Genomic DNA, 16,347 nt, shown 5'->3' on the forward strand with positions numbered 1-16,347 from the left:
AAGTTTTTCCCTTTATAGTTGTGTTTCACAGTGGATTAAGTGTTTTTTCAAATTTTACATGCCTTTATTCTTTCTCTTTCCATCGTGCTAATCACAATTTGATTATTAAAACTCATATCACCTCTACTGACAGAAATAACTGAAAAGTTTAACCATTCAAATCCAGAAAAAATCACAAAATTTCTCCAAAATTTATACTGTCTCAAGTTTGACAATGACTCTGACTCAGCTCAATTCAGAAAACAGTGAAAGATACATTTAATTTCAATCAAGATTACTAATTCAGCAGAAAAAAATGAATGCTGTTTAAAATGACCCACTTATGCAGTTTAATAGGTGAGGACCAAGCACCTGGCGGCTTTTAGTTATGAATTACAGCAAAGCTATCTTCTCTTCAGAGATGCTGAACTGCAGTACTAAATTAAAATGCAGCTTTCACAAATGCCACTTTTTCCAGTGCAAAATTTATCTCTTTTACAAAAACTATTGTGTTATTTATATCTCTAAATGTTTCAACAGCTAAAAACAAACATTTTGGCTTTAGTTCAAGCAAAGAGCACCATTCCAGCCCCTCAGGTTGTTGAGAAAACAAGAAAAAGTGAATTAAAGGCTCTAAAACTGGAGGACAAATGAAATAATGAGTTATTTATTGTTTAAATCTCACGAATACTTAATGCATGGGGCTGGAAATAATTGCCTTTCTTCTAGAAGAAATATATTCTTCTTCCTTTATTTTTGGTGTGGAAAAAATTACAGGTTAGGTGGAATACCATAGCTCACACAAGTTATTAATTATTTACAATAGAGATGAATATGCTGACATCCTTTACGTCTATGAGAATACAGTGATGAACTCAAAGCATGAGCCTGGACTGAATAAAAATAGCTTGAGTACGTATGAAATAAAGTAACAGACCTATTAAAGAAGACATCCACCAAAATAATTGATTTATAACATTTCAGCCATATAAATAATACATATCTTTGAAAGATATGCTAAGAATGTTAAAATCCAAACACTGTATTTAATTCTTTTACAGAACCTCAGACAGTTTCTAAGAACAGAGTCTAGGGGCAATGGGCTGAGGGTTAATTCAGTGTATTTAAAATGATTACAGCCTGAGGGCTGGAGAGGGGTGTTGCAGGGGGTGGGGAACAAAAAAACCATTTCCCTGTGAACAGCATATACTGTTCCAGTCCTTAAATCTGCCCAACTAGCAAAACCAACCCAAGTAAGAACAAAGACTATTCTTGTGTCTGGGCAAGAATACACTCAACACCTTCACTGTTCTATGCACAACTAGGCAGTCTCAGAGCAGCACACTGTACTTAGGCAAAGCCTTGCAATTTAGCTTCAAAATCTGCATATCTGCGATGCATCTGAGAAGCACAATTTTACAGTTTTGCACCCCTTTGCCCCCTGCAACAGCATGTGACAAGGACACTGAGGGCTTGAGGTGGCTTATGCTAATTTGTAGGGTTTCACTGGCCAAGGGTTTCTGTCCACTTACCCACTCCTCCTCATCATACTCAGAATGATGGGGTATGGAGTCCTGCCTTTTGACGTGAGCAGGATGGTCCTGGTGCTGTGCATCAGCCCCTTCCTCTGCACTGCTCCTGGGCACAGCTGGTTTCTTGAGCACACAGACAGGCCGGGCCGTGTACAGCGCTAGAAGGGCACTTCTCACCAGCTGGTCCTTGAACGTGTGCACAAATAACTCCGTCTAGGGAAAAAAACAAACCAATGGAAAGGTTAGAGCAAAGAATGTGGTATGGCAGCAAAGCTGTGTAACACTGAATTATCCTTAGGCAGAGCGGCTATTTGTTTCAGGCCTGCCTGGGAGGCAGAAAACAAAGTAGGCCAACAAATAATGAGGAAAATTTCAAGAGTTTTAGAGATCACATTCTACAATCCCAGTGTTCTAAGCATTAACACAGGAACACATTATCTGTCAGAGATCACAATCTTTTCACATTTTATTTGAATTCCAAATTTCACCTCAGAGGCAAGCCTCAACAAGAACCAATTCCAAGAGTAACCAACCACAGCACAATGATTTCTGAATAAGTGTAAGATAAAACACAATTAACCAGTTCAATAATCTCTCTAAATAAAACCCACCACTCTACAATGCTGAAATAGCAGTATCTGCAAAAGCAGTATTTCCACAGATAAATTTTACTACTGGTAGGTGTCAACCCAGATATCATGGTAGGTGACACCTGATTTCAAGCTTGATTTTTTTGTATATTTTAAAGAAAGGAAACTCTGAAGTTGTCTTCTCGGGTCTTCTGAAGATGCTATTCAATCTCTGCATCATTTTTCTATGTTGACTGTTACAGCTGGCATTTTACCGTATTTTTTAAATCCTTCAACCTCCCTGCATTATTCATCTCCCTTCCACCTCAACAAGGAAAGTATGCCTTTGTGCAGACAATCTTAATTAAACAGGGATGTGGGAAGGTATGTAGATAAGAGTCAGAGGATCCAGCCTCAACCAGCAGGAAATGCCAAAAATGAGGGCTGCCCAGCCAAGCTCTCTTCAGCCCTTATGTGCTGCTTATGCAAAAACTGGAGGGAAAAGTAGCCAAAAAAACCCCAAAACAAACAAGTGCCAAGTGCCAGCACCTCCCTGGAACTCCTGAGAAGATTCCTGGAAGTCTTTTCTCCCAGTTTCTGCATTTCTTATCCTATCCCTTTCTTCATACTACCTGTTCCTCTTTTGCACCCACTCCTACTCAACTTCTTTTTCTTGCCTTCCTGTCTCAAGACCCTCTCAAAAGTTTACAGATATTTAAGACAGAAAGGCTCTAAAAAATTAATGGTTTTCTTAAGGCTCCAGCTGCTAGGTGAGGTACTTAAATGAGAAGTTTCTGTCTTTCCCATTTTCATTATGTTTACCAAAAAAATGCTTTCTGAATTGTTTCACATGGACGGGCTGAAAATTTTACTCCAAATAAATCTCTACAGTTCTAAAAATAAGAACTGCAGGCACATCTAAGAAAAATTATTGATTTTTTAAAACCAAAATCAGACCTGACTTGGGATTCTTTAGACTTGGCAACGCTACTCATCTCCCTGGCGATATTACCAGACCCATTCCTTCTCCTCATTACCAACTTGGTGCCTGAGGGAAAGGCCATTTTTTAACAGTTTTCTCAGGACTGTCTCCTCGTTGTCCTGAATTGCTCTGCAGGACAATTGCAGTTTTCTACATTTCCAACCCAGATGGTGCATGCCTGGAGAATGACTTAGTCTCTGGGGAATAGTGCTATCACACCCCACCATTCTTTGCCTTACCATGGCACAATGAGATTTGAGGGGTTGTGTGGTAACAGCAAAGCTCCTCTTCAACACTTCTACAGTTCCATAGCAAGAGAGTTGAAACTCCATTACTTGTCTACCCTTAAAAACAGCAATATCATGGTTTTGCTGAGGTTTAATATCTACCTTCCCCACAATGTCTGTTTGAGAAAATTTCACGTTTCTGGTTCAGAATAACGCTCAAAAAAACTTTACATTTCAAAAAATTAGGAGAATTGGATAGCTTGATGTAAATAATGCCCACTAGGACTGCAAAGTTTAAGTAATATAATTGAATAGAAATATTTTATAGGGAAATTTAGTTTTTAAAAGAAAATCAGTACAGAAGTGCGACTCCATTTTTCATGCAGCAACTCAAATAATTCTGTAATTAAATTCCATTCAGAGATCCCATTGGTTTTACAGCAGTCTATGTTTTAACTTCACTTTCTAACAGCTCAGTACAGCTAAATTTGCAGAACATCACTATTTATGAAACTGCACTGAAATCACAAAACCAGTCTATACAAAGAAATAAAAACTCTGCAAATTCTTTCAGATACTCTACTAAAGAGTATTTCTGCAAACAAAGATAGGCATAGCTGGAAAATTAATTTATCAAGCCTGCTGCAAGCTGCAAATGCTGATACACTTGTCGATAGCTAAAGGCTTCCTTAATCAACTAACAAAAAGGGATGATAAAAGGTTAGTCTCAGGAAAACACTACAGGAAACTGTAAATTATATATGGAGATGCTTAACAGGAGAAAATAAGCTCCTTTTAAGAAGCAGCAGTGGAATTATTTGATTTAATTTTCCACTTTCAATCCATGCAGCCAGTCCTTCCATTTCCAACATGAACACTTTAATGTAATTCACATTATTGATAATTCAGATTTACTCACTGCTACCTAATAATTATAGAAAGAATTCTTATATATACCAAGTGATATGTTTTTTAATAAACTTGCAGAATTTAATCACCAGGCAAATAATTTTTATGGCTTCAAACAGATGTTTACTTTCTAAATATCTATCCAGTTAAAACATCAGAGCATTTATTTTTTACATACAAAAAGTGCAGGAAAGATGGAATAGCAAAGCACTACATATGCCTCAGGAGCACAAGCAGATATCATGTCATTATACTCAGCAGAGCATGTGCTACTCTGTGTTAAATGCAAGCAGGAACACTCTGGTAGTCTTGGTTCTCCAGTACTGTACCAGACTATACAGACAGAATATTTCAAGACAGCAATATAAGGCTTTGAATTAACCATGAGGGATCTAATTTCAGTATTGTGTGGGTTCACTGAGTTTAGGGCTTTGAAATTGTATTTCTCTTTCCTGAAGCTGTTTCTTGGTCTCTCTTCCCCATCTCTCCTCCCCTCTTTACAAGCAGCTGTCCCAGCACACTTGCTTCCTCAGCAATCCACCCTATTTCTCTATTGTCCACCTTTTCCTAGGAGTGCATTTGGTAATAGACAGGGAAGCAGGTATTGAACCACTCCTGCTGCAGTTGTTCAGACAACTGGATTTGTCTCTTCCAAGCAAAAGGTGGAGGCTAGACAGACATCCAAGGAGTACATGGGGTGAGACTCCTTCTTCTGGGAACCTGAGCTCATGCACTAACAGCAATTTAATCCTGGTCCTGAAAAGCTGATATGAACACACTCAACTAAGCCACCAGCTATAAATGTAAAATACCTAAGGCTTTAGCAAACTGAATGAATTGTCTTTTTTGTCCCCTTTTTATAGCCAGAGTCTCTAGCGAGCCATGGTTCAAGCAGTACTTTAGTACCATGGCTCCTGCCTCTGAAATCATCCCCTCCTCCTGTCCAGAGGCCAATGGCAGAGAAAATGCACATTGCTCAGCAACCACCCCTTGGATCTTCAGAACAAACCCTTCTTTGCCTGATTGGCTTTGCCTGTGCATACAGATTTCTTTGAACTAACCTCTAACAGAGCAGCTTCACTCTTCTATGCACAGCTAAAAATGCCCTCCTGCATCCAGAGGTACACCATAATCACTACAGTCCCCCTCCTTAAATTCCTCTGTTTCATTTCCAGGCTGAATTCTGCCTTCTTCCATCACCCCTGACGCTCAGAGCGACTCCACATTCTCAGAGCGAGTGTGGATTCACACATCTGCCGCTGAGAGCGATGTTCCTCTCCCTAGTGCTCTTCTGGAATGCCTTCCCAGCAAGTGGCCAAGCTCAATATCAATATTTGAAACCCTCCTATGGCACGAGGAGCTGCTGGGGTAATGGTGCTCAACAGACCAACAGGGCTGTCACTTCCCAATAGCTGAAGATGCATGGAAATGGTTACTGATCGTGTTATTGAGCCATACTGGGATCATACTGCTGAAGGGATGGCCCGTGGAGAAATGGGAAACTCTTCACAAGCTCTCGGGTCACAAGGTTCATATTGTTATTCATATAAGGGCTCATATTTTTATAGGGTAACATATGCTGGGAAGCACTACAGGCTTCAGCTAATCTCCATTATCAGTCTGTGAGACCAGCGGCGAACATTATCTTCTCTAATTTAGAACTAAAGGAACTGAAATGAGGAAGAGGTTACAGCTACAGACAGATATAATAGGAAAAAGAGAAATAAACTTTGAGATCTCCTAGAGCAAATTTCCCAGCTTCTCCTTCCAGGCTGCATCACCATTTCTGATCATGCTGTTATTCTAAACCTTATACACCAACCTGGCTTGAACTACCTCCCATAACCAGCAGCTTGAAATATAATAGAAAGAGAATGAAAAAAAAAGACTTCTCATACTACAAAATTATTTATAATTGTTGATATTTTCATAAACTCCAGTATGTAGCCACTAGAGGATGAAGAAGCTACATGAAATTAAATTAATTACACTTTTTAATAAAGCAATCTTTATAGATTTCATTAATTTTCTATACGGAAGGCCTACAGAAATGCTAAATAACATTATTTTTCTAATAACAACATTTTGATGCTTATTTTAGCTGAGTTTATTTAACATTTCCTGATGCTGTGAAAGTCAAATGATGCAGAAACCCCCCCCCCCTTCCTCCCCAGCAGTTAGAGAGACTTGGTTACTCCATTTTCCATTGCAGTGAGGATTTGAATCTTACTTTTTCTGAAAGCATCTTTAAAGAGTTCTTCAAGCTGTCTGGAGAACGCTGGCTTGCAGAACTGAGCAGCAGGTCTGCATGGCTTGATATGAGAGGCTGCAGATGACTGATGTTGCTGAGAACTTCTTTTGCCTTGGCTGTGTTTTCAGGTGAATAGTAAATACACTGGTATCCAGTGCTGTGATAACAGAGAGTCACATCATGTCAAATTCATTTCTGCCATTAACAGCAATGCTTATGGTGCTAAAAATCTTACCACTACTTTTGCAAAAAAAAAAAACGCCAGATGCCTGAACTTCACAGACACCACTGATCCTGCATTTAAGGGTAAAAACAAACCTTTCCTTGAACAGTAAAAGCATAAACGGCATGAAACAGCCCACCACCACATGCTCCAAGTAATACAGTGCAAAATTCCTTTGAGTGGGTGATCTGAACATAAACCCCCATGTTTTTATGTGTTTCTTTTAAACACTGTAATTCTAGAGACAGAAAATATTTGACAAAGTCAGGTAATAATATCAAAGAGCATAAGGCTCCTTATTCTTCCAACTGAGCTCCCCAAAAGAGAATTGACTGCCTCACCGAGTCTTTCCAAGTGGGCCATTAAGGTTGAATTGATCAGTGGCCCACACTGTGTTTTGATTGGCCTCAATGATGTCCAGGAAGAGACGATAAACAGAGTTATCTCCAATAAAGAACAGGCATCTGATTTGCAAGAAGAGACCCAGCAATGGGTGCGGAAGTGAATTACTTCAAAACCACACAAATGCACACTGCAAACTTCCTACTGTCCACTGTTCAAACTACTGCAATTATTTTGCAGGACTTCTCCTATCCCTTTTTCTTCTTTTCCTCCCTACAAATTATGCAATATCCTCTTACACCACTGTTCTCAAACACCACTTCAGACAGCATGCACACACCCACTGGCTCTTGCCTGCAGCCCACAGCTCCTCACCTGAACCTCTGGTACGTAACCCTTCCTTTTATAAAGCCCTGGTTTAGTCTTTCAGAGAAACTAACCAAAATCTTCTGCAGCTTCAGATTAAAACAGGAAAAAAAGAACCCAAGCCCCTCCTGGCACATCACCAATGCCAGAGGAATGTACATGCTACTCCCAGCTGGTACTGTTTGTATCTCCCTTCTCTCCTTTTTGTCTGAAGTATTTCAGTCCCTTCAGCCATTTCACCACTTTCTTTCTTTCTTAATTTGGCATACCAAGACCAAATACTGACACTTGTTCAATCCTCTGAACTTTATGCATTCGCTTTCATTTCAGTCTTTGTCCAGATCTCTTCCCTACCCCCAGTTCCCCTTTGTGCCTTTTATTGAGTGAATTCTAGTTCCTTCTCTTTAGTTTTCTACAAATTAGAAACTAAATCTTGATCAGTCCCTTCCAATTCAGCATTTTCTATGATTCTGGCAAATAAGGATAGCTTCAAGCAGTTTTAAAATGAAGGCTCTTGCTTACATATTTTGCTGAGGTATACTCTCAATACCCAATTCTAATGTTCTATTCCCCAATATCCATTCTATTTTTCTGTCTTTCACCAATGTCTTCATTCCTAGATACAATTCTTTGTAGAAGCAATCAGGATTAATGGCATATAGCTGCCATTACTACCAGCCACATCTAAATTGCGACGCATCTCCAACTTACATGAGCTACTCATGTCTACTAGACCCATGTCTAGTAGAAGTCATAATTCTGAGTATTTCAGCAAAGTGAATAATATAAACTGTCCCTCCTAATGAATTAGGAAAAACAAGCAAACCTCTGTCCCTCTGAGTAATCAAGAAACTGCCACAGTTCTGCCTTTGAGGTGGAGAGCCTGTTAGTGAGATGACTTCCAGAGTCAGATCTGGCACTACATCCACTGGAACCCTCAAGCAGCAGGCTCAGTGGATAGGGCAGGGACAAAGAGCAATAGTCTATGTTAATTGCAGTGAAGACATAGTCTTAAAAGTCTTGACACTTCTCTAATTCCCCATCAGGCTTTTCCCTCCCTTTATCAAAAAGTCCTTTTTGCAGGCTGAATCTGGCTAATGCTGTTATCAAGTTCACTCCTTTCTGGGATTTCCCTCAGTCTTTAAATCCTAGATAGTTTTCACTGATCTCCCACAGCTCTAGGCTTCACTGAATATTGCAGCAGAAAAGCTACAGACACCACTTGTAAGAAAGAGGGCAGTGACACCAAAGGTGTGGGCAGTTCTCATTGCAATTAAGTAAATCATAGCTTTTAAGTAAAGGAATTAGTGAAGAGAGAATGACTCTTCAGAATGAAGTGCACTACCAGACTGGTAATTATTTGGACAATTTAAACATTTTCAGAACCCTAGAAAGCACGACACAACTTCAAATATTTAGTTCCTCTCATAATTTGAGAGCAACTTTCTCAATCCCCCTAGAAGAATGTGTAATTATTTTTCAGAAACAACACGTTTGAAGTTTCTAACTGTTGTGTTCACACTGCTGCATGTATGACTAGCTGAGGTTTTCTCTGGCCTTAGCCTTCACAAACAGATATTCCCACTCACAAGTAAGCGACATTCCCTCCTCTGCAGCTACTTTTAAAGCTTAGTGCTGCATGCAGTTCTGGTATGTAAGCACTGTTAGGCAGAAGAGAAACTTTTCACAGGTGTCCTAAGGCACAAACTGCATGAAACTTCTGCATTAGGGTAAAGGCCACATGGGTAGGTCCAGTGCAGAATAGCAGCAGCATAATGAAAACATACCTCTCATATGTAAATTATGACTCAGGTACCTTTTGAAAACTGTATTATAATGCTTTCTGGGAAAAGTTTGAAAGCTTTCACTAAGCATATAAAACCACACTTGACCATTTCCATATATTGGCGCCATCATTAACCATAACCACATGACTGTCAGCGGTCATTTCAGTCCTAAACTTGCTTTATGGACATTCTTCAGATCACATACCAGAAACTTTTCACTTAAAAGAAAAGCCTTTCTTGCTCTCATTTCAGGTCCTATTTTTTTTTTATAATGTGCCTTTTATAAAAATTGGATATGACATTCCTGATGGTAATAAATGAGAGAAGAATTGCAAAGCCACTGCATTTTTGTAAATATTATTATACAGGACTTTCCCTTTGTGTCTGCACAAAGATTGATATTCTGTGTAATAGAAAAGACGCCAGAACTATCTTCACATACACATTTTCCACATTCTTCTGCTTGATAAACTTTCACAAAACATATGTCTCAGTCTTGTTTTTGTTTTGCAACTGCAAATGCTACCAGATAACTGTTTCTCTTTGTCTGCAAATTCCACAAGTCTAAGACTGCGCAAGAAATATATTGCAATATGCTGACACTGTTGAATATTTTGATAAACTGCTCTAATAATCAGACTGAAGGTCAAAAACACGCAAGGCAATTCTGTCACATCTTGACAGCTGCTAGGATTGGCTGAGAACTAGTCTCTTCCCAAGTCCTGCATTAGGTCTTCAGCTCAGTTAGCCTAGAGAAAACGGCTGCTGAATCTGCATTTTTCCTGTTCGTTCTGTATTCTGACTGATATCGCAAGGTGTCACTTCTTCCTTCAACAAAATCTTCAGAAAATCTAGCCCCATCATAAAACAGGAAATTCAAATTGCAGAAGGTGCCCCGGGGGACACAAGGTGTCCTCAAAACACCTTTATCCAGCAAAATAAACAGGTGCATGCAAAGTAGCACTGTTGTCGCCAGAGTGAAATAAATTTGTCCATTATAAGATTGAGAATGTAGTAAGAAATGGTTCATTTTCTGAAAGGTGAGCACTGTGAGAACTGTAATGCTACTTTATATCATATAACTTTAAAGGATTATGTCTATTATATTATTTATATCTAGCGGCTTCAGTTATAAATTTTTATGATAAAAACCCACAAATCACTATTGCAACTGCATTAATCAGATAGTAAAGGAGAAGATACTTTAAGAAGTGTCTTCAGACATTTTCTTCAACAGAAAACATGTACTTTGTAGGCCCTCATATGATGGGGATGAGGCTGCCCATACCAGTTTGCTGACAGCAGAATATTAACACCGAGTTTCTCGATGCGTCTTATGTGATCAACATGATGTACGTGTTTCATTGGCAGGTTTCAGCATCAGAGGTGGTCAGGGAAATGAAAGCTTTTTGAAGATTTAACAGGGTTTTTATACTGTGTAGGGCAAGCAAGACCCCCTCAATAATACAGCTTTCAAAGCAACTAGATCTGCTGGGTTTTGTTTGATGTTAATATTAATGCCAGCTCCTATTCAACCTAGAAGTCAACAGAAGAATTGAATAATTTCCCTTTTATTCTCTATGATATTTTATCCATGAAACTTTTTTGAGCATTGACTATAATGGAATTAATTTGCTGTGGACTGTCATGGTAATTTAGATCAGAGCACTCCCTCCCTGCTTTCCCTTTGGAATGCTGTAACACTGCAGTTGGCACCATCAGCTGGAGCACTGAGCAGTCACAACTACTGAAAAAATCTGAACAGCCACAGCAACAAACACAAATACATCCAATTCTTAGGAAAAGATGTGACTAACACTTTGGCGCATGTTCAACAGTGAACAAAGCATTTGAGCTCCACAATAAACTGAAACCTTTATTTTTGATTAGTCTTATTTTGGCTTTCTGAAGAATAAGAGTAGTTTGTTTTTTCACAGCGTACTAAAAATACTTCTACCTTAGCATACACCCAGGCCTGTCAGAAATAAAGCTGCTACCTTAAGTTACAATTTCTGTATTTAAAAATTGTCTACAGATACATTCCTCTTAGCACAAGAATTGCCAAAGAGATCGCTCATTCTGAACAGCAGGTTTTCAAGTACTGATATACCTCCAGCTTCCTAAAATACAAGGAAACAAAATCATAATTTTGAACCATTAAGGTTGCAGAGGACCTCCAAGATCATCGAGTCCAACCTTTGACAGAACAACCCCCATATCAACTAAACCGCAGCACCGAGTGCCGAGTCCTGCCTTTTCTTGAGCACTTCCAGGGATGATGACTCCACCACAAGTCCCAATGCACAAAAACCCTTTACATGAAGAAATCCTCCCAACCTGAACACGCTGCAGCACAGCTTGAGGTAATTTCCTGTGTTTACTCAAAATTGGTCTTAACACAAGAAGTAGAGCGTGTTTCAATTTTCATCAAAGCAGGGGAAAAAAGGGGAATATTTTATGAATGCAGTGTTCAATCCTACCAGATTTTAATCTTCCATTCATTCAGCAGGATAAACTGTTTTGTTATTCAGTGAGCTTATAGCATTTTAATGCAACCTTAATGGTATTTTCCCAGCTGCTGGAAAGAATACTCACTTTCGTCTTTCAGCCTCAAATTTACTCAGCAGTTTCCGGAGACCACCATTCTTAAATCCTTGGAAATGTGCTGCTGGGGCTCCCACAGTGATAACATCATACAGAGCATCTGGAATGGGAACAGAGGAACACAGACATCTGAATGCTTCTATCCCTAAATCATGGAAACACTATGACATCTATTCCACAAAAAGTAAGGACAAGTCTATATAATTTCCAGGGAATAATTGATAATCCATGTCCCAAGAAGGCCCAAGAGCTAATCAATCTTTCTATACAGCCACTGCACACTTTAAAAAGTTCATTTGATTTATGGCTATATGTAAATTATGTGCCACTGAGTAGAAGAATATTCCAGCTCTGCAGTTTACAAAGCTGACAAGTAAATTGGCCCATTGCATATTCCACTCTATTGCCCCTTTCATTATTTAACTTGTAGTCATGTTCAAGCATTTTAGAGTCAAAAGAGACCATTTTGATGGAATAGTCTGACTGAATAATAGAGACTACTGAATCACAGCTAATAATTCCTGCATCAAGCTTGTCTCTTGGTTGAGTGAAGGCATCTCTTTGTTTAGGCATCTAATCTTGATTAAAAGATTTCAAATGACAACAAACTCACTGCATTCCCAGAGAAGTCAATTAGGCTAGTAAAAATCCCTATTCCTTTTCTAGCTTGAATTTGTTCGGATGTAATGCTACTGTACTTTCAGATATAATGGTGTTTAATGCTGAATTGGTGAGCCCTGCTCTAGGATATACACTTCTTATATATGTTTATAAACACAAAGTCAGTTGAGAAGCTACCAGAATAGGAAATAAATCATACTAATGAAATGCTTGCTGAGAAAACAATCTGTTGTCTCTTTCTGTATATACCTGGTGCCTTATGACATAGGGGATGAATTCTTTTTGTGGATATATGCTTACAGAACTGGAGGTGAAACATCATTTTTCAAAGAGCTCGTGATTGATTCTCAGGGTGGAGATGAAGATTTAATTACATCCCACACCACATAACTATTTTTTCTAAGTTTAAAAATTTACATTTACAGTAAGTACCTGTTTTGTACCTGAACTTACTGGAGGTACAAAAGTGCAGTTCCAAATGCCTCATCTTTAAAATGCATTTCTAAAGGAAACGTTACAGGATGTTTTTTGAGAACTGTTTTATTCCTCAAAGAAGTTTCCCATGTAAATTAAAATCTAGACCTCTCCTAAAATAGAACTTGCATTGTGATGATAAATATGCCCAGAAGCATGAGCACTGTACAAATGATTCACAGTTAATGAACTATGCCTTACTTCCTGAGCTGAATCTCAGAACACATTTGCTCAAATTGATTTGAGCTCTAATGAGTTGGTGACTCTTCAATATCCACTTAAAAGGAGAAGTGACATAATTTCATTTGCCTAAGGTGAGCCTCAAGGTTCTTAAATAGCCCATTCTTTTAGGTCTTTATACAGATTATCACTAATACATATTCTTCAGCTATTAGGACTCCACTGATACTTGACAATAAGGAGGAGGAGGAGGCAGTCAGTGTCTTAAACTGGCCAGATGCAAAACAAAAACCACTTCAGTTCACCAAATCTATTTAAAACAAGCACATATTGCAAACAGAAACAAAAGCAAAGCTATGTCAATATACAGATTTAAGTTCTCTAGTATGATGAACAGAGCACAATGTGGGGTTTATCAAATGGATAAGGATACCATTGACCCATAGGAAAACAGTATTTTTCCTCAAAGCTACTCCTACTGAAAGCTTAAGCACACTTTCTCTTCCATTTCAGTACTCAATGACAACCCAAACAAAAGTTCAGGAAAAGCAAACCTATTATTATACATGTCAAACACAAAAAAACCCACATACCAATGTGTATATACAATAGATGGGATAAAAACCTATCTTGCATTCCCAAAATTAAGATATCTGATAGTGTAAGGGCTAATGACACCTCCATGGATCATTAGCTTGTTTAAATGCCACCTCCATGAATTTTTATTCTTCCCCTTCCAGTATCATTCTCCTGGTTATATTCCAGGTGTCCTTTGATATATGCCAAGCAAAGCATGAGCTGAGAAAGACCAACTTCATATCGAAGTGCTGCCTATTCCAGATCAATTAGCAATTGCTGCAAACTGCTTAGCCTGCATATATCTAATACAAGACACAGGGAAGAACATCAGTTAACTAACAGAGGCAGAGTTTTATAATTTGAAGATCCAAATTTGGAAGACAACTAGAACAATTCTAACATTTATCTCTTCCTGTACTCTTTTTGATTATCAATTAATGATGTGTGCAAAGCAAAATGGTTTTGGAGAAGAAGGGAGAAAATTCATTAAAAAGCAAAACAAAACTCCAGTACTGTAAAAGTTGTGGGTGCTTAAGTAAGTCACAGATTTCACTCAAATTCTCTTTTTATTTAGCAAATAGAACAGTGTCCTGTTCACAAAGAGGTTTTGTTGAAAAGACAACGTTAAGCTTCTGGCCCCCATTACAAACCTAAAAATCCTTTTCAGTTAATTAATTAACTTGAAAACATTAAATTAAAATCTGTGTTATCACATTATGTCACTATAAATCCCCATCTTGTTGAAATATTTGGAGGCACAGTTTTTTAGTAAAACAAATAACAAAATATTGAACCAACAAGTATCTAACAGATAATTGGAAGCCCCTGTGTCCCAATTTAGAAGTGGATGTATACTCACACAGTACAAAACAGGAAATTTACCACTGTTTTTATTTCCTGTTTTACAATCTTAGATGCAGAGTGTATTAATAAGGCAAAAACCATATCAGAATGTAATTTCTGTGTTTGTAGTTACAGCAAATTTATCAGATCTCAATTGATCAACAAATTATTCACTGTGCCATTTGGTCATATATATGTATCAATATGATCTTTGATCTGTAAAGGAAGCTGCTAAAATCATATGCAAGTGGCAACAACAGAATTCTGTGTTAAAAAGAACCACAGACCATGTTAGAGAAAGTTATCCCCCTTTCCAGGAGATGTTGGAAGCTTGCAGTATTTTCACTCAACACTGAGCCAAAATAGCACATATTCTCCATTTACTTATTTGCTTGAAGTGTCATAGGAACAACATGAGCACATTCTTGGAATCTGTTTTTAGAAAAGAACTTGGAAGAAATTTAGTTAACCAGCCCCTAGTTTTCCAAGATGTGCAGTAATTGTCCACAACTTGTGGCATCAGAAGACGAGGCAGGGAAATTCCTTGCAGAGCTTTGACTTTGGATGTGATTTCTAGATTTCAGTGAAACTGTTTCAAAGCACACTTAGTCATACTTGGGGAATTTCTTTACCTTTCAATCGAGGACTATGCACATGCATTCTTTGCAGATGAAGATTTATTGGGATGAATTCTAGTGTTTTTTCTCCTTTGCTACAGCTTGATTTAAAGGAAGAACCTGAAAAACAAAAGTTTAAAGAATCATTGTCTTAACTACCCAGATGTTTTTGTATTCCTTTTAAAGGGAGACAATACTTGTATGTGAGGAGTTGTCTTTAACTTACCTTCAATGGATAATTATATATTAGGAGATGAAATGTTCACTGAGTCTCAGCATGTATCCATACTGGAAGCAGCAAAGCAGCATTTAATTCACAGAGCAATCTAACTGTTTTATTCTGGGAGACAGATACTCTTCCCTGCTGTCTGAAATCAGTCTGTAGTCTGCTGGAGACAACGCAGCAGTTAATGTGCATTGTGTATATTCTGTGCTAAAACTGCGAGGTTACAGAGCTATGATGGCACTGCATTTTTCCAAGTAAGATTATTTTCTTTGAAGAAAAGTATTGTATTGAATAGGCTATGCGTTCTTCCTAGAAAGGTCAAATAAAGAAACACAAACTATCTTAAGAAAAGCTATATATTTGTTCAGAGGAGGCATGATGCCTTGGAAAAACAAAACAAAACAAATTAATATGGCTGTATATTTCCAAAACATTAGAATTTGAGTAGTTTTTTGGTAGCGTAAAGAAAAATAATTAAAGTCCGACAGCATTAAAATATAATTTACCTGAACACATTTAATACAGAATCTGTATAAAATAAAAGGGTGTAGATTAGGAAAGAGAGGTGGCCTTGTCTTCTAACTCAGGCAGCCCAACGTTCACCTAGGCCACTTTTCCAACATTCTATCATTTCGCCAACTATTAATTACTAGAACTAAAATTCCTCTCACTCAGATGGAATTTTTAAATAAGTTTTGCCAAGGTTCAGCCTTTTTTTGAAGCAAACACATAAAAAGATAAAGAAAATATTTTAAATTGTTTTTTGCTTGCCCAATCAAGACTTGCTAGTGTTTATCTGTTGAAACTGCCACAGGACTGAGCACTGAGCCTCCCAATATAAACCACTCTGCCAGAGGGCACCAACGATGCTCCAGACCAGCCAAGCATGCTCAGGCTGCTCCCTAAGTTAGGAACTTTAAATTATAATTTAATACAGATGAAGAGCACAGCCAGGAGTCAAAATTTTAGATTAGACAGGAAATCCCATGATGCAGATTGAAACAAACAAATAATTTTCAAAGTTCCACTCCCTCCC

At 38.1% G+C, this 16,347-nt stretch overlaps 1 protein-coding gene across 1 annotated transcript in view; it reads right to left on the bottom strand.

Moving 5' to 3' along the window:
- Window positions 1-16,347, bottom strand: part of LOC128949464 (inositol polyphosphate 4-phosphatase type II-like) — a gene marked incomplete at both ends in the record, with an annotated part of 72,879 nt that overhangs the window by 23,820 nt on the left and 32,712 nt on the right. The window contains 4 exons of the mRNA XM_054294322.1: window positions 1,512-1,724; window positions 6,429-6,606; window positions 11,763-11,871; window positions 15,101-15,205. Coding sequence (XP_054150297.1) covers window positions 1,512-1,724; window positions 6,429-6,606; window positions 11,763-11,871; window positions 15,101-15,205 — 605 coding nt within the window. The remainder of the gene's footprint in view (window positions 1-1,511; window positions 1,725-6,428; window positions 6,607-11,762; window positions 11,872-15,100; window positions 15,206-16,347) is intronic.

Source organism: Melozone crissalis, unplaced genomic scaffold (assembly GCF_028551555.1).
Source record: "Melozone crissalis strain CALT ecotype California unplaced genomic scaffold, PUWL_Pcris_2 ptg000237l_1, whole genome shotgun sequence".
NCBI classification, from domain to species: Eukaryota; Metazoa; Chordata; class Aves; order Passeriformes; family Passerellidae; genus Melozone; species Melozone crissalis.